Source organism: Mytilus edulis, chromosome 5, assembly GCF_963676685.1.
Source record: "Mytilus edulis chromosome 5, xbMytEdul2.2, whole genome shotgun sequence".
NCBI lineage: Eukaryota > Metazoa > Mollusca > Bivalvia > Mytilida > Mytilidae > Mytilus > Mytilus edulis.
Genome location: NC_092348.1, coordinates 7,480,548 through 7,506,939, shown reverse-complemented (window position 1 = coordinate 7,506,939; position 26,392 = coordinate 7,480,548). Strand labels below are relative to the sequence as shown.

The window sequence follows — 26,392 nt, the reverse complement described above, 5'->3', positions numbered from 1 at the left end:
TGTTTTTATAGTGATTAATATTTATAAGACAATGTTGATTGCTGTATCCCTATTTTTGACATCTAATTCTGCCTGATTTATTCACACATTGTTGTCAATATAATTAAATTGTATGCGACTGTATACTTTTATACAAGTAAGAGACTTATTAAACTATCAAACCAGGTATAATCCACAATTTTCTACATAGCAAAATGTATGCACCAGGTCAAAAATATGACAGTTGTTTTCAATTCTTCTGAGCTTTTGATTTAGTCATTTGATTAAGGACTTTCCGTTTCAATTTTTCCTTAGAGTTTGGTATTTTTTGTTATTTCCCTTTGTTCTTTAATAATTATGTCTAACATCAAACCATAGATAACTCCTTTGAGTCTGTTCAAACACCACTTACTTTCGAAGAAAGCAACATGTATCCATGAACATATGACAACAAGATGTAATACTTAATTCCGATAACGGTTTTGAAATTATTAGAAATAAAACTATAACTATCATTGAAGAGGCACATACAAACGTGGTGGGCTTAAACTAGTCTCTTGAGATCTCAACTCGATCATTTGATTAGCTTAATTATATAAAAGAACATACAAAAAAAAAGTTTTAATTTTTCATAGTGAGAAAGGAGTTTTCTTCCCCGTCGTTGATGACCATTTCACTACAACATGACTGTGTATATTCACTGGCAATGAATATAATGTCTTGTCAGGAGAACATGATTTTGTTGTTATCATGCAATTAATAAAGGCAACAGTAGTATACCGCTGTTCGAAATTTTTAAATCGATAGAGAAAAAACAAATCCGGGTTACAAACTAAAACTGAGGGAAACGCATCAAATTCAAGAAAACTACGACACAACAGAAACACAACATTAAAATGTAACACACACAGAAACGAACTATAATATAACAATGGTCATTTCCCTGACTTGGTACAGGGCATTTTAAAATAAAAATGGTGGGTTGAACCTGGTTTTATGGCATGCCAAACCTCCCGCTTTAATGGCAATGTTGATTATAACATTAAAATGACAATATTACATGACAGGACTACAATACAAATAAATTGGAGAAAATATAGGACAGAGAAACAAATGAATTTAACCAATACGCCTGGGACAAGATCAATATTATTATTTAGAATTTAGAATAACTCATACTTTTGTGAACAGTAAATTTTATAAAATGACTATATAATAGATCTACATGATTAAACTGAAATGGTGACTAGCTATAGAATAAAAATAAACTATGACGTTCGTTTTTTCAAATGCAATGCTGTAATTAATATATAACGTTCAATACACTGATTTACGTTTTATCTGTGGTTATAAATTTCTGCATCTCAGAAGAATGTAACTACTAAGTACTGCCATTATCACACTAGAAAACCCTGCAACACACATAATGTTAAAATGTATATCCAAAGAAGTAAATTAACAAAACAAAACAAAAACGAGAACTATGTTTAAATGTATTTTTAAATGTTAAATGATTCTACTTTTTGCATTATGGAATTTGCAGTTTTTGAATTAAGTCTTGTATTTGATAACTTTATCACCATGGAATATGTTTACGCTGAAATATTTTTGTAAGGCATCAACTAATGAGGTTTGATTAATTGAAAATGCCTATGATGAAGATTGTCTTATCTTAAAAACAGCTAATAGTAGCACAATTTTGAAACGCCAGCCCTGTTTACGTATCCAATATCACGGTTCCTTAATTTTATTTGTCTAAGATGGTACATTCCACATGAGTTAAGAACCTATATAAATAATGCCGAATTTTATGTAGCATATTATAAACCTAAATATTAAAGAAAACAAACGACAAGCGGTGTGTAACTTAGTCAAGGTTCACTTTGTGTAACATATCCATCTTGCCGAAAGTTAATAAATTTGGAAATATTATGATCTCTTAAAATGTTCCTAATATATCAATCAAAACTAACTTAAAAAGGATTTGGTCACTATATTCATGACCTCATACAACCTATGCTTAAGAACTTTGACTTTGGACATTGCTGAGAAAGATAAATCTAGAAAGCACTTACGACGCATAACATGTATAAAATTTTATTTTTGCGTCATTTGTCAAGTATAATGCTGTTTATTTTTTTTATTATATCTTTTAAACAAGAGTTAAATTTATTACATAAAGTGATAAAAAATGTAGTAACAAAAAATACTAAAATTGCCCCTCTGAACCCAACTGCTAACAGGGTATTATTTATATATATTAACATATAACATTCGTTATCACAATGCTGAAAAGGTCAAAATTAAAAAGACTTCAAATTATACTCTATATCTGACACCATGTTAAAACAAGATATTCTGTTAAATTTACGCAAAATCAATGAATACGATTTCCAAGTCCCTGACGTTATACTGGCATATACAATTCTGCTTAATTATAGATCAGCCATGTTTTTTTTTATATTCAAATCAAACAATTGTGTTTGATTCCTCAGGAGTATTGCAGTTGTTATCAAAACGTTCGTTTCTATGTATTTTGGTGGTTTGTTTTTGTGCACTTCAGTGTTTCTGTTGTTCTGTTGTTTTCTTTTATAGTTGATGTGTTTCCCTCGGTTTTAGTTTGTATTCCGTATTTTTTTTCTCTGAATCAATTTATGACTTTTAAACAGCGGTATACTACTGTTGAATTCATTGTACAAAACATTATCATAATCAATCTATTTTATTAAAGATATGTTTCCCTACAAATTTTGTTGAACAATCCATTTGCTATAATTGCAACTGTGTCAAAATTTGAACAGCATTTAGTCATTGTTTAATAACCACAATCATGTGTCCTATTTCGAAATAACATAGGGAACAAATCATATAGAATATGTGCATCGTTATCTTATCCGAATATGATCATTTAATGAAGTTTGCCAAATATTTAAACAAAATTAATATAGTTTTAAATGTTTGATTTTGTTTGGTTTTATGGACTTCCCTTTTAATTTACATAGGAGTTCGATATTTTTGTTCATTATTTTTCTCCACATCTAATACATATATGATATTATATAAAGATTTATAGGTTTACATGCAAAATTTGCAAATTGAATGTTTCTTGAAATACGTTTAACCTACCTATATTTAAGGTGGCTGCCTTATCCGTAGGTGCTGCACCCGAATTGTGTTCTACAAAACGATAAATGTTTATATCATTAATTTATATTGATTGACAAAATTATTTTATTTATTAATATTACTTTTACTGTTAATTCTGTTTTTTATGATATACATTTTACGTGACTCTGTATTTATGTATCCCGTCATACTTTGAACGACAAAAATATTTTATGTCTACCTGTGCGAGTTTCAAACGCGCAATTTTACACCGGAACTTAAAACCTTCCATCCTCTATGGGTGGATTTTACATAGATAAATAAAATCGTATAATATAAGCAAAAAGAGGATGTTAAATTTGATGTATGCCTTTTTGTGCTTCTTCGATACATTTATTGTTTTTATAGTAATTAAGATGATAACACAATGTTGACTGCTGTACCCCTATTTTTGACATTTTTACCTATTGTGTCTGTTTGTTTTGTTCACACATCGTTGACAATATAATGGAATTTGATGCGACTGTCATACAAGTGAGAGGTTAAGCTAGCTATAAAACCAGGTTCAATCCATCATTTTCTACATACGAAAATGCCTGTACCAAGTCAGGAATATGACAGTTGTTATCCATTCGTTCGATGTGTTTGAGCTTTTGATTTTGACATTTGATTGTGGACTTTCCTTTTTAAATTTTCCTCGGAGTTCAGTGTTTTTGTGATTTTACTTTTTATTTGTTATCAAATGTAAAAGATACGTGTTTTAATTGAGTTTGATAATAATATTATCTTCTCTCCTCATGTTTGTTTTGACGCTGGAAAAGTTGAAAACATGAAGACAGATAAAATATAATCTTGTATTTTTCAACAAAAAATGAAATGGGTTAATCAGCCATAATGATTCCTATTTCCTATTTACTCATTGGTTGTCTCCAGTAGTTCTTTGACATTTTTGAAATTAAAATCGAGAAAGGCTCGACATAGGAAGTACACACTTTTTGAATGTTAGTGACTGTCTATTGATGTCTTTCGTATTGTTTTGTGTCGTTTGATTGCTATCAGTCTATTCAATGATTTCCCTTAAATGTCATGTGATATTGATAGTCTTATTCACCATTAATTCCTTTTATTGTAAACATGGAAAAGGTTCCACTGACAGTACCAGCAGCTGTTAATATATGCTGCTTATTTGGACTATGTTCAGCAGGAATGTATCTGAAATGATAAATTTCTTTAATTTAGAAATATCCATATAATAACATAAACAATACCAATGTGTCTGCACAAGATGGTCATTTCGACAATCGTTGCATCTCTGGTAATGCTCGAGATCAACAAAATTAAAAATACAAAGCTGTATTGTTTGAAATAAAATCTAACCTATATAACGACAATGCAGTTGTTAATTTATTTTCATGGCCAATAAGATATGGAGGTGTGTTTTTTCAAGAAATTTCGAAATGTGTTTTTCTTTCTATATACAATGCATGATAATATTTAATGAGGTTGCAGCTTCCGCCAAGAAGAATATAAATATCTGAAAACGCTGGGATCTACATCACAAAAGAGGATATAAAAAGTATAGCAAATTGATGGAACATTAACACTGTCTGGTAGAGGTTGATCAAATCATTTCGAAACCGAAGAATGGACTACTGAGCTGATGATAACCTTGAAACTCCACAATCCATCAGCAGCATACATCGATCCAGTGCTTCAAAATGAAGGGAAAAAAACACTTTATAAATATGGTGCATTAAAGCGTTTTTCTCAATTTAAAGTCACTAGGAACGCTTAAAAGCAAACGTTTAAAGGCCTGGAATGTATTAATACCTGAACACGGGAGGAGCTGTATGACCAGAATAGACATCAAAAGCATACCTGAATTAACTTAGGTCTGGTGGGGTTGGAATCTTAGTTTCCCAACAATTATCTAAAATTAACGTAAAAATTGAAGAAAAAAAACACAGTTGGCTTCAGATTTTTTCCCAAAACGATTTAAAAAAAAATCTGTCATATGAAAGACATCCAGACCAAGGGGATAGTTTGGATATTGGAAATTCCTTTCTTTAAATTATTTTTAAATAGAATTTTATAAGAAATTTATGAATTCTGTTTGCCTTTTTAAGTCCTGAAGAACAGTACTAATAGGTAAGTCATAAGGCTTTTTGGAGCCAATGATTTAATATCAATACAATCAGAATTAGTTTGGTTCATTGCATTTAAAAACAGGTACTCTTTACTTTACTATGGGTTTTTTTGTTGCTTAATCAGTCTCGTTTTAAAACAAACCTTACGTCCTCGGGATCTATTCCACTTAACATTCTTCTTTCATAAAGCTCTTCCCATTTGTTATCGGTTTCTTGAACACCGTTCCATATACTTTGAAATTCTGGCTTAGAGGCATCTCCTGTTATTTTATAAATAAATATACTACCAGGTCGTTCATTTCCAATGAATAATAAAACTGCATTGCCTATATGAGCAACTGCAAGACTTTCACTCTCGGGACCCTTCAAAATAATGTCAGTAAAGTATATCAAATATAAAACGAGTATAATATGTATCGTTGTCAGAATATATTAGCCAGAACCGCTTGAATCGAAAACCCTAAGCGTGCATTAGTACTCGAGGTGCTAAGACCAATGCGTTACTTGGATTATATTTTTTTTTTTTAATTATCTGGAAATAGATACGTTTGTTGTAGTTTATATTTGCTTTTATTTCACTAAAGTATCTGACCTATCTCAATACTTATCTTGTTCATTTTTACAGAACTGGGTCGATACCGCCGCTGGTGGTCTATCAGTCCGCAATGGTATCATCAGCTCAGTATATAAATCATAAGTAAATTTGTTGCACGACCGTACATCTCCAATAATTACACATTATGAAAAATACCGAATAAGTTAATCATAATGATTTGTGATTTTTAAATTCTAAAGTATGTTTCTTCAATAGCTGGGTAGTAGCTGATGCAAAAAGTAGCTTCTTAAAATGGTTTAAACAATATCTACGGAAAAATTTTACTATACCTTATCGTCCGACCTAGTGTCAAATGTCTGGTTGACTGTTTTAGTTCCATTCCCGGCATTATTGTTAAACAACAGAGGTATGTATTGTTGCTGAAGCTTTTCAAATTGGTCTCCACTATCGTACACGAGCTCCATTGTTTCTAGTTTTCTAATGGAGAAACCTCTTCCTCCAAACGCATATAAATCGTCATATGTTCCATTTTCATTTCTACCATTCATATTGGTTATTTTTAACCGACCTAAAATTAAAAAAACCAGCGATTGTGCATGTATATGCTTAAATCTTCTGGTTGATACGAAATTTCAGGGATTACACCTCATATCATGATTTCCTTGAACATTAATTACTGTAAACACAGAGGCTACTCAACCAAGCGATACATATTGCAAAGTTATTTCTAAATTTTGACCGATGCCATCATGTTCTAATTGACCGTTATAAAACGTACGAGTCATAGATGACCTCGGATACGTAACACTTGTCAGTACCATCATTCCGTTCTCTTTCCATGATTGGAACTCAACTGAATGCGACTTGTCAACGAATGTTTACTTGCAACGAGTCGCATGTCGATTACCATTAGTGAAGACGGAACAGCTCGTTGGGTTCATTTATTTCTGGAACACTTGTCAATATCGGTGGATATCGGTGAGAATCGTCTTGTTTTAAAGAATATAGAAAATATAGAAGCGTTTTTTATCACTTTAGGATATGACAATAATGTTTGACTGACCACTGGTATTACTTGATTTATTTCACTTGACTGGGTGGGGTTTAACCGGTTCACTTATTTAAGACCAATCCATCTATAGACAGGTGTATCGGGATAAACTCATCAATAAAGTGTACAGTTATTCGTCCCATATTGGATTTGCATTTGAGACTAGAGTATAATTCTGTAGTAAAATAACTATAATATATCGTTTGTTTGCAGTTCGTTTGTATTAATTCTTGGATAGAGTATTTAAGGATAGACATAGTTGAACAATGATAAGTTGGTAAAAGCTTATGTGTATCAAGAATTTTTATTTTTATTTTACCTAGCATGTTATCGTTTTGAAAAGTTGTAGAAAGGTTGTGATCAGCAGCCCATTTAACAATCGAAGAATTTTCTGAAAAAAAATAGTACAATTAAATAATAAATATTTGTTTTACTTGATAAAAGCATGTTAAACTTTATCAGTATAATTACAGATTATTAGCTACATAGTGTGCTAGTGACCTAATACGGTATATATTGGATCAGTAAATTCCATATGGGGTGAGAGCGAAGCTCGAATCCCCATATGAAATTTACTGACCCCATACATACCGTATTAGGTCACTAGCACACTATGTAACGAATTTATCTTACCGACTATCTTAACGTGTGAAATTTAGACTAGTGACCTATCAAAATGAGTCTTCAATACTATTAGCATTAAAAAAACTACTTCCATTGATCCTACAAAAACAGAAACCAACAATAACAACTTGTCAGGTTTAAATGTGTTTTATGAATTTATTTCAATCATAATCATCAATTTCTTCGTCTGTTCAAACCTTTATGATTTTTTCTCAGTACCGTTTTGTTTTAATAAAGGGACGTAACACCACTACTAACTGTGAATGAAATAAGCCCCGCCTCCCTACTACCTTGTATGGAATATAAAGGGACGTAACACCACTATTAACCGTGTATGAGATAAGCCCCGCCTCCATACTAACCTAATATCAAATATACACGGTCTCCACGAGGGCACTTTTAACCAATCACATTGCTAGAAATGTATAGGAGGTAAGATAATATCAAACTTTTTTTTATCGTTCGTCAACTTGAAAATAAAATTGAACAAAGTCTTTCATAAAACCGTCACCCCTCATAACTTCTCATTAACTAAACTATAATAAACAGTGTTTATAATAAATTATCATTGTGAAAGCAAAGTTGATCTCACATGGATTTGGCTATTTTTCTAGGTCCTTTTTAAGTCTCATAGCCCTTCTTGTACATCTTTTGCAAGTGTTCGGCATATACATGATTAAGGTATCCTCGGAAAAGGGCTTCGAACGCATGATAAAGTGTTGTTTTAATTTTTTGATACCTGATAAGACAACATCTCGAACACGTTCTTCTTCGTTAAATCCTCCCCAGTCTGAGTAATCTTTAGAGTCACCCTCATTAGATGTCACGAGGTAACCTTTTTCCGCCACATATATCACTTGCATAGTATCAGGTTGATACATGCCATAGATTGGCCAGGATCTCATATTTATACCTCCTAAAGAAGAGAAATCATACGTTGTTTCGTTTTCAATTATACAATCAAAGATTGAAATGTTTTATCTAAACTTAAAAAATCATTTAAAGATATATTCTCAAATAATGTGTTTAAATATACAACGAAAAAATAGCGACAAGAACCTAAAGAAATATCGAGAACATGTATAGTAATATATTGCATACCATCTTTGTCACTTGGATCCATCATAAGCTCTCCCCATGACTTGTAACCTAATGGTAATATATTTTCTATGGTTTCTGAAGCAATATCCACGACAGCAATTGCATTATTCTCCTAAAAAATAATCCAACAAATCATTATTGAACCAATGAAATACTCAAGCCTTAAAAAGATCGTATAAATCCTTACTCACAAAATGTATTTATTTTTAAACGACCAACAAATTGCCGATCTTTTCAAAGATATATACAATCAATTCAATATCCCGATTCTTTTCAAAGATATATACAATCAATTCAATATCCCGATGCTTTTCAAAGATATATACAATCAATTCAATATCCCGATGTTTTTAAAAGATATATACAATCAATTCAATATCCCGATGCTTTTCAAAGGTATATACAATCAATTCAATATCCCGATGCTTTTCAAAGATATATACAATCAATTCAATATCCCGATGCTTTTCAAAGATATATACAATCAATTCAATATCCCGATTCTTTTCAAAGATATATACAATCAATTCAATATCCCGATGCTTTTCAAAGATATATACAATCAATTCAATATCCCGATGCTTTTCAAAGATATATACAATCAATTCAATATCCCGATGCTTTTCAAAGATATATACAATCAATTCAATATCCCGATGCTTTTCAAAGATATATACAATCAATTCAATATCCCGATGCTTTTCAAAGATATATACAATCAATTCAATATCCCGATGCTTTTCAAAGGTATATACAATCAATTCAATATCCCGATGCTTTTCAAAGATATATACAATCAATTCAATATCCCGATGCTTTTCAAAGATATATACAATCAATTCAATATCCCGATGCTTTTCAAAGATATATACAATCAATTCAATATCCCGATGCTTTTCAAAGATATATACAATCAATTCAATATCCCGATGCTTTTCAAAGATATATACAATCAATTCAATATCCCGATGCTTTTCAAAGGTATATACAATCAATTCAATATCCCGATGCTTTTCAAAGATATATACAATCAATTCAATATCCCGATGCTTTTCAAAGATATATACAATCAATTCAATATCCCGATGCTTTTCAAAGATATATACAATCAATTCAATATCCCGATGCTTTTCAAAGATATATACAATCAATTCAATATCCCGATGCTTTTCAAAGATATATACAATCAATTCAATATCCCGATGCTTTTCAAAGATATATACAATCAATTCAATATCCCGATGCTTTTCAAAGATATATACAATCAATTCAATATCCCGATGCTTTTCAAAGATATATACAATCAATTCAATATCCCGATGCTTTTCAAAGATATATACAATCAATTCAATATCCCGATGCTTTTCAAAGATATATACAATCAATTCAATATCCCGATGCTTTTCAAAGGTATATACAATCAATTCAATATCCCGATGCTTTTCAAAGATATATACAATCAATTCAATATCCCGATGCTTTTCAAAGATATATACAATCAATTCAATATCCCGATGCTTTTCAAAGATATATACAATCAATTCAATATCCCGATGCTTTACAAAGATATATACAATCAATTCAATATCCCGATGCTTTTCAAAGATATATACAATCAATTCAATATCCCGATGCTTTTCAAAGATATATACAATCAATTCAATATCCCGATGCTTTACAAAGATATATACAATCAATTCAATATCCCGATGCTTTACAAAGATATATACAATCAATTCAATATCCCGATGCTTTTCAAAGATATATACAATCAATTCAATATCCCGATCTTTTAAAAGGTATATACAATCAATTCAATATCCCGATGTTTTTCAAAGATATATACAATCAATTCAATATCCCGATGCTATTCAAAGGTATATACAATCAATTCAATATCCCGATGCTTTACAAAGATATATACAATCAATTCAATATCCCGATGCTTTACAAAGATATATACAATCAATTCAATATCCCGATGCTTTTCAAAGATATATACAATCAATTCAATATCCCGATGCTTTTCAAAGATATATACAATCAATTCAATATCCCGATCTTTTAAAAGGTATATACAATCAATTCAATATCCCGATGCTTTTCAAAGATATATACAATCAATTCATTATCCCGATGCTTTTCAAAGATATATACAATCAATTCAATATCCCGATGCTTTTCAAAGATATATACAATCAATTCAATATCCCGATGCTTTTCAAAGATATATACAATCAATTCAATATCCCGATGCTATTCAAAGATATATACAATCAATTCAATATCCCGATGCTTTTAAAAGGTATATACAATCAATTCAATATCCCGATGCTTTTCAAAGATATATACAATCAATTCAATATCCCGATCTTTTAAAAGGTATATACAATCAATTCAATATCCCGATGCTTTTCAAAGATATATACAATCAATTCAATATCCCGATGCTTTTCAAAGATATATACAATCAATTCAATATTCCGATGCTATTCAAAGATATATACAATCAATTCAATATCCCGATGCTTTTCAAAGGTATATACAATCAATTCAATATCCCGATGCTTTACAAAGATATATACAATCAATTCAATATCCCGATGCTATTCAAAGATATATACAATCAATTCAATATCCCGATGCTTTTCAAAGATATATACAATCAATTCAATATCCCGATGCTTTACAAAGATATATACAATCAATTCAATATCCCGATGCTTTTCAAAGATATATACAATCAATTCAATATCCCGATGCTTTTCAAAGATATATACAATCAATTCAATATCCCGATGTTTTTAAAAGATATATACAATCAATTCAATATCCCGATGCTTTTAAAAGGTATATACAATCAATTCAATATCCCGATGCTATTCAAAGATATATACAATCAATTCAATATCCCGATGTTTTTAAAAGATATATACAATCAATTCAATATCCCGATGCTTTTCAAAGATATATACAATCAATTCAATATCCCGATGTTTTTAAAAGATATATACAATCAATTCAATATCCCGATGCTTTACAAAGATATATACAATCAATTCATTATCCCGATGCTTTTAAAAGATATATACAATCAATTCAATATCCCGATCTTTTAAAAGATATATACAATCAATTCAATATCCCGATGCTTTTCAAAGATATATACAATCAATTCAATATCCCGATGCTTTTAAAAGATATATACAATCAATTCAATATCCCGATGCTTTTCAAAGATATATACAATCAATTCAATATCCCGATGCTTTTCAAAGATATATACAATCAATTCAATATCCCGATGCTTTTCAAAGATATATACAATCAATTCAATATCCCGATGCTTTTCAAAGATATATACAATCAATTCAATATCTCGATGCTTTTAAAAGGTATATACAATCAATTCAATATCCCGATGCTTTTAAAAGATATATACAATCAATTCAATATCCCGATGCTTTTCAAAGATATATACAATCAATTCAATATCCCGATGCTTTTCAAAGATATATACAATCAATTCAATATCCCGATGCTATTCAAAGGTATATACAATCAATTCAATATCCCGATCTTTTAAAAGATATATACAATCAATTCAATATCCCGATCTTTTAAAAGATATATACAATCAATTCAATATCCCGATGCTTTTCAAAGGTATATACAATCAATTCAATATCCCGATGCTTTACAAAGATATATACAATCAATTCAATATCCCGATGCTTTTCAAAGATATATACAATCAATTCAATATCCCGATCTTTTAAAAGATATATACAATCAATTCAATATCCCGATGCTTTTCAAAGGTATATACAATCAATTCAATATCCCGATGCTTTTCAAAGATATATACAATCAATTCAATATCCCGATTCTTTTCAAAGATATATACAATCAATTCAATATCCCGATGCTTTACAAAGATATATACAATCAATTCAATATCCCGATGCTTTACAAAGATATATACAATCAATTCAATATCCCGATGCTTTTCAAAGATATATACAATCAATTCAATATCCCGATGTTTTTCAAAGATATATACAATCAATTCAATATCCCGATGCTTTTCAAAGATATATACAATCAATTCAATATCCCGATGTTTTTAAAAGATATATACAATCAATTCAATATCCCGATGCTTTACAAAGATATATACAATCAATTCAATATCCCGATGTTTTTAAAAGATATATACAATCAATTCAATATCCCGATGCTATTCAAAGGTATATACAATCAATTCAATATCCCGATGCTTTTCAAAGATATATACAATCAATTCAATATCCCGATGCTTTACAAAGGTATATACAATCAATTCAATATCCCGATGCTTTTCAAAGATATATACAATCAATTCAATATCCCGATGCTTTACAAAGATATATACAATCAATTCAATATCCCGATGTTTTTAAAAGATATATACAATCAATTCAATATCCCGATGCTTTTCAAAGATATATACAATCAATTCAATATCCCGATGTTTTTAAAAGATATATACAATCAATTCAATATCCCGATGCTTTACAAAGATATATACAATCAATTCATTATCCCGATGCTTTTAAAAGATATATACAATCAATTCAATATCCCGATCTTTTAAAAGATATATACAATCAATTCAATATCCCGATGCTTTTCAAAGATATATACAATCAATTCAATATCCCGATGCTTTTAAAAGATATATACAATCAATTCAATATCCCGATGCTTTTCAAAGATATATACAATCAATTCAATATCCCGATGCTTTTCAAAGATATATACAATCAATTCAATATCCCGATGCTTTTCAAAGATATATACAATCAATTCAATATCCCGATGCTTTTCAAAGATATATACAATCAATTCAATATCTCGATGCTTTTAAAAGGTATATACAATCAATTCAATATCCCGATGCTTTTAAAAGATATATACAATCAATTCAATATCCCGATGCTTTTCAAAGATATATACAATCAATTCAATATCCCGATGCTTTTCAAAGATATATACAATCAATTCAATATCCCGATGCTATTCAAAGGTATATACAATCAATTCAATATCCCGATCTTTTAAAAGATATATACAATCAATTCAATATCCCGATCTTTTAAAAGATATATACAATCAATTCAATATCCCGATGCTTTTCAAAGGTATATACAATCAATTCAATATCCCGATGCTTTACAAAGATATATACAATCAATTCAATATCCCGATGCTTTTCAAAGATATATACAATCAATTCAATATCCCGATCTTTTAAAAGATATATACAATCAATTCAATATCCCGATGCTTTTCAAAGGTATATACAATCAATTCAATATCCCGATGCTTTTCAAAGATATATACAATCAATTCAATATCCCGATTCTTTTCAAAGATATATACAATCAATTCAATATCCCGATGCTTTACAAAGATATATACAATCAATTCAATATCCCGATGCTTTACAAAGATATATACAATCAATTCAATATCCCGATGCTTTTCAAAGATATATACAATCAATTCAATATCCCGATGTTTTTAAAAGATATATACAATCAATTCAATATCCCGATGCTTTACAAAGATATATACAATCAATTCAATATCCCGATGTTTTTAAAAGATATATACAATCAATTCAATATCCCGATGCTTTTCAAAGATATATACAATCAATTCAATATCCCGATGCTTTACAAAGGTATATACAATCAATTCAATATCCCGATGCTTTTCAAAGATATATACAATCAATTCAATATCCCGATGCTTTTCAAAGATATATACAATCAATTCAATATCCCGATGCTTTTCAAAGATATATACAATCAATTCAATATCCCGATGCTTTTCAAAGATATATACAATCAATTCAATATCCCGATGTTTTTAAAAGATATATACAATCAATTCAATATCCCGATGTTTTTCAAAGATATATACAATCAATTCAATATCCCGATGCTTTACAAAGATATATACAATCAATTCAATATCCCGATGTTTTTAAAAGATATATACAATCAATTCAATATCCCGATGTTTTTCAAAGATATATACAATCAATTCAATATCCCGATGCTTTTCAAAGATATATACAATCAATTCAATATCCCGATTCTTTTCAAAAACTGCACACTTCAATGGATAAAAATTAGGTCAACGGTACTGCCTTTGCGTTTTTTATATTTTTTATCTGGTTTTCCCATCGTGTTATAAAAGGACGCTTGAACCATTTGATATTTTTTACTTGCCTTTCTGAAGCATTATGTTGTCAATGTTTTCCGCTGTCTGTCTTTGGCTTTGTTTGTATTCGGCATTGATTGCCATGCCTTGGACCGTGTCCGATGTATTCTCTTTAATGTTGCAATGATCGGACAATATGTCTTAGTCGTCGCCAACCCCCACCCCCCTCCCCCCACCCCCGTGACGGAACGATGCCTTTGTTTATTTAATATCCAATATTTGATAATTAAATAATAAAATGTAGCAAAAAATGGGCAGACATTTTTTTAAATCCGGAGTTACAAATATATTTTCTGGTTACCTGAAGACCAATGTAAGCTTTGGAATAATCTTTGTTACATGGTATATATTCTAGTTACCTGTAGACACACGTAAGCTTTGGAATAATCTTTGTTACACGGTATAAATTCTAGTTACCTGTAGACACACGTAAGCTTTGGAATAATCTTTGTTACATGGTATATATTCTAGTTACCTGTAGACACACGTAAGCTTTGGAATAATCTTTGTTACACGGTATAAATTCTAGTTACCTGTAGACAAATGTAAGCTTTGGAATAATCTTTGTTATATGGTATATATTCTAGTTACCTGTAGACAAATGTAAGCTTTGGAATAATCTTTGTTATATGGTATATATTCTAGTTACCTGTAGACACACGTAAGCTTTGGAATAATCTTTGTTACATGGTATATATTCTAGTTACCTGTAGACAAATGTAAGCTTTGGAATAATCTTTGTTATATGCTATATATTCTAGTTACCTGAAGACAAATGTAAGCTTTGGAATAATCTTTGTCACATGGTATATATTCTGGTTACCTGTAGACAAATGTAAGCTTTGGAATAATCTTTGTTACATGGTATATATTCTAGTTACCTGAAGACAAATGTAAGCTTTGGAATAATCTTTGTTACATGGTATATATTCTAGTTACCTGAAGACAAATGTAAGCTTTGGAATAATCTTGTTACATGGTATATATTCTAGTTACCTGTAGACAAATGTAAGCTTTGGAATAATCTTTGTTACATGGTATATATTCTAGTTACCTGAAGACAAATGTAAGCTTTGGAATAATCTTTGTTACATGGTATATATTCTAGTTACCTGTAGACAAATGTAAGCTTTGGAATAATCTTTGTTATATGCTATATATTCAGGTTCTACATCGTTGGAAAAGTTGTTGTTATTTGCTCTATGTATAAAACGCAATCCCTTGGATTCCAATTCTGACCATCTGTAAAACAGTCATCAAATATTAACATCAAAGACATGCTTATTTTGCCGAGATGTTTTCTTAAAATAACATTTATTTTCTTTGTTTTATTGAGTATTATCTGGTATTAACACTAAATTTAGGTTTTTTTTTCAACAATTATTTGTTTAACGGACTATTATCTAGCATTAACCTGAATTTTGATTTATTTTCTCAATTCTTTGTTAAAGGGAATATCGTCATAATTATGCATGAACTATTTACAACTGGACGTTAAGCAACCAACCCTCATTCAATTAATTATTTAATGGAAAATTATCTTGCATAAACACCAAATTTAGATTAATTCCTTCCAATTATTGGTTTAAGGAGGTATAATCTTGCACTAATAATAATAATAATAAAATGCACACAAATAGACAATTGACTTTGCATAATTACTTTGAATTGAATTCTGTGAAGTCCAACTTTTTATATGTTACTTCGTTATTTTCAATTTTGATTATCCCTACTCCACCTTCTGGATCTACAATTTTACCATTATCTTGATAGGCCTCGGCTTCTACAGCAACCAATATTGTCATGCAGTCTTTCGAAGGGTAGACCATATCGGGTAATGATCCAACTAAAAAAATAATGAACAAGCAAGTATATAGTGTGCGTTAAAAATAATGTACATTTATTATAGTTCAGCCTAGAATATGAAAATGTTTCAGACGTAAAGCGGCGAAATTAAAAAGTCATAATGTAAAATATACTTAATAAATGAAAAACGCATCTTACCATATTTGAAGTTTCCCAATTTCTAGTTTTGGCTACATATTTGTAGAAATCTATAATATTTTAATTTTAAGCATAACATTGAAATTTTGCGGAGTTTACTGAAAAATTTCATTTCGGGAGCAACAATGAAGATTTCAAAGACAAAAATCTGAGATAAGGCAGTTTCGTGTTCGGCACCAGACCAGAACTTGATTTTTAAGTTATATTTCAAAGTCATTATCGTTGCGAACAGATACACTTGTCTTCAGTTTTTACAAATGTGACAAGATTTTTGTTAATGAAAATTAAAATAACAAAAAATGCGAATTCAAAGGCATATTCAAAACGGAAAGTTCTTTATCGAATGGCAAAATCAAAATGCATAAACACACAAAACAAATGGAAAAACAACTGTCATATTCCTGACTTTGGTACAGACTTGACTTATTTAGAAAATGGTGGATTAATCCTGTTTGACAGCTAGCTAAGCCTCTCACTTGAATGACTGTCGCAAACAATTTCATATTCTTAATGGGTTTTTTAAGGATTTAAAAAATTCTCATTTTAACAGAATTTGTATTATAAATGACTTCAGAAACGTTGTGACAACATTTTGAATAATTTCAATCTTTTACAAAAATAATATGCAATTGAAATTTTTTTCCAATGAAATTATTGGAGTTGCACGGTGCGTTTCTATTGTTGCTGAGTATACACATTTGTAAACAATAATAAATCGAAATAGTTAATAGAAAGAAGAAGCAAAACACTGGTGTGTTTGCTTTTAATAAATATTGTCTGTTTTCTTTTAAGTAATAATGTTAATTCAAACTAACTTTCTAATATTCTTGTTGTGTCATACTTAGCACAAGTACTGTTACTGTAACAGATATATTAATCGTTAAAACCATGGAATAATATTCACCTGTTATGTTATATTTTTCGACCATAAGCTCTGATGTTGAGAATATTCTGTATACAACAACACGCCCTTCCTCTTTAAACAAAATATTATGCATGGAAACGAAAATGTATCCACCACAATATTCAATATCTGTTAGATCCACATGATCAATCTCCATATGATGAAGGATCTTCGGAGATGTGACGTTTTTTACATCAATAACATGCAGAATATTTCCACCTAAAAGAATTACGTATATATGTCACTTTCATTTTGGAAATAAACACATTTTGTCACCCTTAAGTAATCTTCAAATCTGTAATTCCTGAATTGGGATATATATTTTGACGTAGTCGCTAAAAAGACTTGTGCGGGCAGATCCAGAATTTTGAGAGTGGATGTAATTCTTTATAAAAACAGATATTAAAGGTCGATTTTGTGCTAAAAAGATTACATATTTTTCATATCAAACGGCTCTACTCCCCCTCTGAATCACAACTGAATGTTTTGACTGAATTCTGTAAACTTCCGAGACTAATACCAATATAATATTTGTGTTTATCAAGATTGTCATATTAAAGTGGTACCTACCTAACCAATTCTCAGTTTCATTCCTTTTTAGATACGGATTTGATAAAATTAAAGGAAAAAAGGAATTTAAATTTTTTCATGTATCATAGCCAACAGCATAGAACTGTTGTTCCGGTTGCAAGCATGGCAACACGCATAATTTTGAAGCTCCCGAAAAAGTGAGTTTTCAGTAATATTTAGCTTGTTTTGAATGTAGAAAATTGTTAGAGAATTAAATAAGGACATACTTTATCCTGAACATTAACGAAAACAGTTAAATAATGGCCAAATCTTTACTTTGTTAGAGATACCTTAGTCGCTAAAAAGTTTCCGGTCACTTAACAAGATCGCTACGTCGTCATAGAGGAATACGTTAGTCACCATTGTTTAACCTCCTCAAATATACAACATGGCTCTAAACACAAAATCGCTGGTCGAGGAAAGTAAGAAACAATGGAACAATCCGATAATGATTCAAATATGAATAAAATCTTAATGATACTTGAAAGAATAGATATGCGGCAACAGAAATTAGAGGATAAGCTCTCTAAGATAGATGAAATGAGTGACTCGCTTAGTCAAATATGTAACAAAATCACCGACATTGAAACATCGATATTAAATTTAGTCAAAAGAAATTCACTGTGACATATTGAAAAAAGTGTGGAAGACATAGGAGGGTTGCTTGACACTGTCGTTGAAAGGTGTACGAGCAATAAAAAAGAAATCGAAAATATGAAGATAAGAAACACAGAAATTGAAAGGCAAATAGAAAATGACAATCTGAAAGAAAATTTTAAGCAAATAGAACAAAGCCTTCTAGATTTAAGGTGCAGATCAATGAAAAACAATCTAATTTTCTCAGGGCTAGGTTTTCAACAAAATGAAAACTGTGAAGAATAGCTTCGACGCTTTATGCACAACGAACTCGGAATAGAATTTCATGTAGAACTTGGAAATGTCCATAGATTTTGCAAGCCAGGACTTAATGGCACAAAGCCTATTGTGGCAAGGTTTTTATACAGAAAAGAACTAGAAGCGGTGCTTAAAAACACAAACAAATTAAAGGGAAAGAGCTTTGGAGTTACTGAACAATTCCCAGAAGAGATTGAAACTGGGCGGAAAAAATTGTACCCGGTTCTTACAAAAGCTAGACAAGAAGGGAAACAAGTTAAATTGGTCGAGACAATTTATTAATGGAAAACAATATCAAAGTACAGAAGAAAAACAGAATATAGCATCTGAATATATAGGGCCCTATTGAAAAACAATCAAAAGCAAAGTGGTCCTCCAATATCACCTAGACCGTTTAAACGAACGCGTACACAATCTTCCGATACAAACTATGAAGAAAACGAATATGTGTAGGACAACGCCGCTACAAGAGTTAAGGTTACTTCTGAACTTTTAAACGATGAACCTGGGGGGGCTAAAATTGTCTTGTATTAATGTGTGTGGCTTAAAATCTAGATTGATTATCCCCGAATTCATTGAAACTATTCAAAAATACGATATTCTGGTATGTATTGAATCAAAAATTGATGAATTTGATATGCTATCTTTGCCCGATGGGTATCTTTCTTTTTCAAAATGGAGAAAATGTTTCAAGAAAAAATCTGGTGGCATCTCGGTCATTTACAGTAAATTAATAGAAAGAAATATCAAGTTCATCAAAACCGACTGTGAATTTGTTCAATGGATGCAACTAAAAAATATTTCAAACCAATCAAACATGTCTATCAGATGTGTTTATATACCACCAGTAAATAGCAGATATGCATCAAAAGATGCTTTTGAGGAAATAGAAAGGGAGATGGTAACACTTAGGGATGATGAACAGTTGTGTTCATTGATTGGTGACTTTAATGCCAGAACTGGAACCCTTTTGGATTTTGTCGTTCCAGATGAAAATTTGGTAGAGGTTTTAGACGAAAATTTAAACGATGAAATAGCCGATTTTTTATATGATTACCAAAATTTAATTTCATTAAAGATTCCACTAAAAAGATGTTCAGAAGACAAAAATGCGTCCAATTACTCAGGGTTATAAATTAGTAGAGTTTTTTAAGAGAAATAATTTGTATATTACAGGGGGTAGGACTGGATCGGATAAGGGTATAGGTAAGGCTACTACGACATACAACAGTTTAATTGACTATTTTATTGTCTCGTCAAATCTTTTCAAGCATATTGAAGAGTATGAGATTATTCCTTTTGATGCATTATTATCAGATGTGCATAACCGCATTCATGTCAAACTCACAACAGAGGTCACTAATATTGTAAAAGAAAAAAGTTCACATAAAAGGAAGTCAATAAAATGGATTGAAAGGGATAAACACAAGTTCATCGAAAATATAAGAAAGAACGAGTTCTTGATTTGTGTAATGAAATAGAATCCTTCAAAAAAGATAATCATGATATAAACAGAGTTATTCTTGATATCTATATCACTAACGGAAAGCTGAATACTAAAATTTATGATAAAAGAGATGATTTTTCATTTCCTATCGTTAATTATCCATTTGTAGATGGTGACGTTCCCTTGTCACCATCTTACGGTGTTTATATATCTCAACTTGTACGATTCGCTCGTGTATGTAACAATGTTTTAGATTTTAACGAGAGAAATTTATGTATTACTGAAAAATTATTACACCAGGGTTTTCAATATCACAAACTAGTCAAAACATTTACTAAATTTTATCATCGGTATAAGGACATCATTCGTAAATATAGCTCAACATGCAGACTTCTTATACGTTCAGGTATTTCACATCCATTTCTTTATGGAAATATTCTTTATAAAGCACAAAGGTGTCAGTATTCACCTCAAAAACTAACAAAACCTTTGAATAGACTTATTAACAAGGGATATAGTTACGATACTGTTGTGAGGTCATTAAAGATTGCATATTTTGGCGTTAATATTGATTCACTTATAGGGTCTTTGCATCGGAACTAAACACATTTATTCAAAAAACAGTTGTTGGCATGACACGGGTTATGTTCTTCTCATATATGTTATGATGGTATGATACTAAAACCCTAGCGGGAAGGATTATGCCTGATGTTCATATGATGAAATCATAATCTTTCAGTCAGTTTAATTGAAGTCTGGAGCTGGCATGTCAGTTAACTGCTAGTAGTCTGTTGTTATTTATGTATTAATAATTTGTCATTTTGTTTATTTACTTTGGTTATATCTTCTGACATCAGACTCGGACTTCTCTTGAACTGAATTTTAATGTGCGTATTGGTATGCGTTTACTTTTTTCTACATTGGCTAGAGGTATAGGGGAGGGTTGAGATCTCACAAACATGTTTAACCCCCGCCGCATTTTTGCGCCTGTCCCAAGTCAGGAGCCTCTGGCCTTTGTTAGTCTTGTATTATTTTAATTTTAGTTTCTTGTGTACAATTTGGAAATAAGTATGGCGTTCATTATCACTGAACTAGTATATATTTGTTTAGGGGCCAGCTGAAGGACGCCTTCGGGTGCGGGAATTTCTCGCTACATTGAAGACCTGTTGGTGACCGTTTGCTGTTGTTTTTTCTATGGTTGGGTTGTTGTCTCTTTGGCACATTCCCCATTTCCATTCTCAATTTTATTATAACTATTTTAACAAATTTTTACTCGCAGGCAGCTAAGAATTCTTTCGGAACCTTTGCTAATAAAAATCCGATTAAAAAAACTCATGGGGCCAAAATTAGGAATAAACCATGGTTTAATAAATCATGTAAGCTGAAAAGAAAACAATTTCACTCGGCAAAATATAAATATAAAAAACAGAAAAGTATAAATAATAAGAAGTCACTGAAAAGAGCAAGTAAGGAATACAAAAAAGAAATAAAAAAATGTTTTCAAAATTATCAGTTGAAGACAGAAAAAGAGCTTCGTAATATATCAACAAATAACCCGAAAGAATTTTGGAAAGTTTTAAATAGATTCTCTCCGAAACAAAAAAAGAAAAGTCCAATTTCACTAGAAGTAATGTATGCTCATTTTAAGAAGCTTAACGAAAGTGTGGCAAATGAGGAGGAAGAGTTTCAATTACCTAACCTAGAGTTAAATGAGTTCGACAAAATTTTAAATGGGCCTATTACCGAGGAAGAAATTATCAAAGTGATTACAAATTTAAAAAATAACAAAGCCGCTGGATATGATGGAATAAGAAACGAGTTTATTAAAAATTCCATGTCTGTATGTTTACCTCTTAACGTGAAATTGTTCAATTTTGTATTCGACACAGGGATTATACCCGAAATCTGGTCAATGGGAATAATTAATTCCATTTATAAGAATAAGGGAGCTCTTAAGAAGTAGAATTACTCTCAAAATGCCAAGCGGGATTTAGGAAAGGGTACTCCACACTTGCTAAATTAAATATATTTAGTTTATAATGTTTGATTCAACTTTATTTACTCTCTGGAAAGCGTTTATTCTGTACATTTGTAGATTTCAAGAAAGCCTTTGATACTGTGTGGAGGATAGGACTGTGGCAAAAGCTTATTTCTAGTAACATAACAGGCTAAATATTTAACTCTATTTATAACCTCCATTCTTATGTCAAATCATGTGTAAGAAATAACTCGAGTTGTTCAAATTTCTTTCTGTGCGAAGTTGGAGTTAGGCAAGGTGAAAACTTATCACCCTTTCTTTTTTTCTCTTTTCCTTAATGATCTTGAAAACTATTTTATTCAGCATGATATAACAGGTTTAGAAAAGGTAAATGAATACTGTCTAAATGAACTAGGCATTTATATTCGAATTTTCGCTGATGATACAATATTATTGGCAGAATCAGCTAACGATTTACAAATAATGTTTTAAAAACAAGTTTGATGAATACTGACTGGAAACTAAATGTAAACATTGATAAGACAAACGTAATGGTGTTTGAGAAGGCAAAGCGTAAAAGAAATATGAGATTCATGCTAAGGGGCGAGGAGTTACAGCTCACCGACAGTTATAATTACCTGGGATTATTAATAAGATACAATTGTAATTTTAATTTATCAAAGAAAAAACTTGTTGAACAATCACAAAAATCACTGTATGCATTATACTATAAGTTAAGAAATGTAAACATCCCTTCAGATCTTCAGTTTCGACTATTTGATTGTATGGTCGCTCCAATTTTACTTTATGGGTCGGAAACCTGGGTTATGAAAATTTTTACATGATTGAAACGGTGCACTTAAGTTTCCTAAAAAGAGTCTTGAAGGTTAGATCAACAACACCAAACTATATGGTATATGGGGAAACTGGCAGATTTCTATTAAAAATTTATATAAAAACTAAATTACTATGCTTTTGGTCAAGGCTAGGGCAAAGCAGTAGTAACAAATTATCTGTGATCTTGTATCAGTTAATGTTTAACTTACATAACTCAGGCCAATACTCATTTAAATGGTTATCTTCCCTGAAACAAATTTTAGATGATATGCGCAGGGTGATATCAAAAGTTCGGATATTAAAAAAAGAAATAAAACAGAGATTGGTTGAACAATTCGGACAGAGTCTATCTGGTGATATGACAAAACGGCTCATCTAGAGGTGTGTTTTATGCTTCATACAAAACAATGTTTTGTTTAGAGCCATATTTACTCAATCTTAAAGTGGCAGATAGATACATCTACAGTAAATTTAGATGTTCAAATATCAAAATCCCTATCGAAGTTGGTCGGTGGAAAAATACACCAAGAGAAAATCGTATATGTTGTCACTGCGATACAAATACCATTGGTGACGAATATCATTATTTTTTTTGTATGTTCCAATAAACAAATTATGTCTTTAAGAGAAAGGTATATACCTACATATTACACAAAAAATCCTTCCCAATTGAAATGTATTGGTCTATTATCACACTGTAACGTGCCAGTGCTAACAAAAAGGTGTATGTTTCTAAGACATATTGAAAAAATATTTTCATAATTCATAGCATGTTACAATAACTTCTAACCACGTTGCAATTAAGAATTTTGCAAACAAATCAACCAAATATATTTCAGTTTTATTGTATGATATCACTTATTTATTTATTGTGTGTCTTGCTTGTAAATGTATAAGTATATATGTAATTGTTTATGTATAATTGTTATCCTCTTGTAGCACCATACGTGTGCCTAAGTTGTAATAAATTGTCTTGTCTTGTCTTATTAAGGGGGTTAAAGAAGAACGGGCACTTAGGCCCAATTTTGACCCAAGAAATGACAACAACTTGGCATAGTTTACAGAAATCAAACATTCCTTACTTGGTGCCGTTTACCTTTCATATATCTATCATCATCACTAAAGTAATGTAAAATTACTTATTTGGCTACAAGTATGTAGAAAAAAACACATCTTGTCACAACATTATTGACAAATTTTGTAATAATTGTATTTGAATGAACCGGGATGTTATGTAACCTGAGTTCAAATTAAACATCAAATGACAAATTTGAATTTATTTATTTTTCATTAGCATTTGATCATTATCTATCTATATGATTTGCGTTGAACGGCAACATTTTGATGCAGAAGTAAAGCAACGCCATGTTTTACCTGTTTATTTAAACAAAAATCGTAGTATATTTTAAACTCTGAACCAAACAACCCATTTTGCAAATGATGAGAATTTTGTATAAATATTTTTAAGTACTATTTAAATACAGCATTATGTCATTTAGTACGATACATAACAAAACATGGATTACATAAGGCTATCACCATGTAAATGTAAAAATTGAATCAAGCGTCTTCAAATAATCACACAGAATCGATGTACAGTGTCATTATTTAAGTGACAAGCATGACCTCTGTTTTGTAACGAGGAAACAAAAAATGTGAAAAATGTGAAGTAAAGATTAAAAAAAAAAGAAGAAGACTTTGGATCAAGCGTACTCAAATAATGGATCGAAATCGACGCAAAGTATATTTTTCAAATCAATCAAGCGGCCCCATTATTACTAACCGGCAGGGCGAAACTCGTTATTATCGAACCTGACCTCTATTATGCCCTTAATAATCAAACATGGTAAAATTTCAAAATCATTGGTTAAACGACTAACAAGTGTTAATACGAAACCAACATAAGGTATTAAACCACTAATTCGTCCGGGTTCAGAAAGAGCAAGAAAGTAAAATAAGCATAGAAAGTAAAAAGTATAAAAAAAAGGGGCGAAAGATACCAAAGGAACATTCAAACTCATATATCGAAAATAAACAGACAACGCCATTGCTAAAAAGAAAGAAGTAGTTTACACAAAACACATCATAGAAAACTAAAGACTAAGCAAAACGAAACCACCAAAAACTGTGGGTGATCTCAGGTTCTCCAGAATGGTTAGCAACTCCTGATCCACGTGTGGCATCCTGTCGTGTTACCCGTGTTATTAGAACCCGGTAACAAGTCTTATTTGGAAGGTCACTTTCGGGAAAAGGGCACGGGTTGTACTTTCGACATTAGGAGCATATCTGTGATCATCTGTACATACAGGAGCAAGTTTGGATGTTTTTCGGAACAGATTTTGGGTGACAAATCAAATACTTGTGAAAAATCTTGGCAACAAGAGAGTTAATTTAACAGGAAAATATATATAAATCTTGGGTTCATCATGTCTTTCAGTTTAGTTTCATGTTTTATGCTTTATTTGTAACTAATTATATTCATAAAATCCTTATGTAAATGTGTTCTCGAAAATGCGACCCTCAAATCAGTTAAGGTTGTCATTGTGAAAACGTTTTCCCCTTTTAGATATTAAAAATAAAATAAGTGAATAAATGAATAGATAAATAAATAGAAAAAAATAATATTGAAAACGCATGTATACCTACCTACAGCATATACTATGTAATTATCAGGATCATATGTTGTTTGTTCGATGGCTCCACTAGAATACTTGTACAATGGGGTTCCATTTGTGTCATAACTATATGGCAAGTATAATGTAGATAACTTTTCCAAAGTAACTTTATCCTTAAATACCGGTAAGGAAGATACACACAAACAAGTAGTAAAAGTGTAAATAATTAGTAATTGTGACATTTTGTAATTTTGCTTTGGTAGCTGTCACCACGACAAAATGAAAGACTATATTGAATTATTGTATC

The 26,392-nt window shown here is 30.7% G+C and overlaps 1 protein-coding gene across 2 annotated transcripts; it reads right to left on the bottom strand.

The window, feature by feature from the left end:
* Positions 1 to 1,158: 1,158 nt before the first annotated feature.
* On the bottom strand, positions 1,159 to 26,392 carry LOC139522848 (uncharacterized). 2 transcript variants are annotated; one of them, XM_071316455.1, is made up of 12 exons: positions 26,117 to 26,389; positions 17,745 to 17,963; positions 16,499 to 16,682; positions 15,949 to 16,078; positions 8,564 to 8,675; positions 8,202 to 8,378; positions 7,158 to 7,229; positions 6,117 to 6,355; positions 5,374 to 5,594; positions 4,196 to 4,296; positions 3,106 to 3,156; positions 1,159 to 1,391 (listed from the first exon to the last, which is right to left on the bottom strand). In XM_071316455.1, the coding sequence occupies exons 1-12, from the start codon at positions 26,325 to 26,327 to the stop codon at positions 1,327 to 1,329; spliced, it is 1,782 nt and encodes a 593-aa protein (XP_071172556.1). In that variant the 5' UTR covers positions 26,328 to 26,389; the 3' UTR covers positions 1,159 to 1,326. The 2 variants fall into 2 exon arrangements, 1 of the variants encoding a protein (XP_071172556.1); XR_011664503.1 differs by lacking the exon at positions 1,159 to 1,391 and having other exon boundaries at positions 3,119 to 3,156; positions 5,374 to 5,491; positions 26,117 to 26,392.

Excerpts from the sequence above, each read along its gene's own strand:
- LOC139522848 (XM_071316455.1), bottom strand. The coding sequence starts at position 26,327 with ATGTCACAATTACTAATTATTTACACTTTTACTACTTGTTTGTGTGTA. Across the intron at positions 8,676-15,948 it reads AAGCTTACATTTGTCTACAG|GAGAATAATGCAATTGCTGT; the intron begins GTAACTAGAATA and ends ATTATTTTTTAG. Across the intron at positions 1,392-3,105 it reads GGCAGCCACCTTAAATATAG|GGTTTTCTAGTGTGATAATG; the intron begins GTAGGTTAAACG and ends TGTGTGTTGCAG.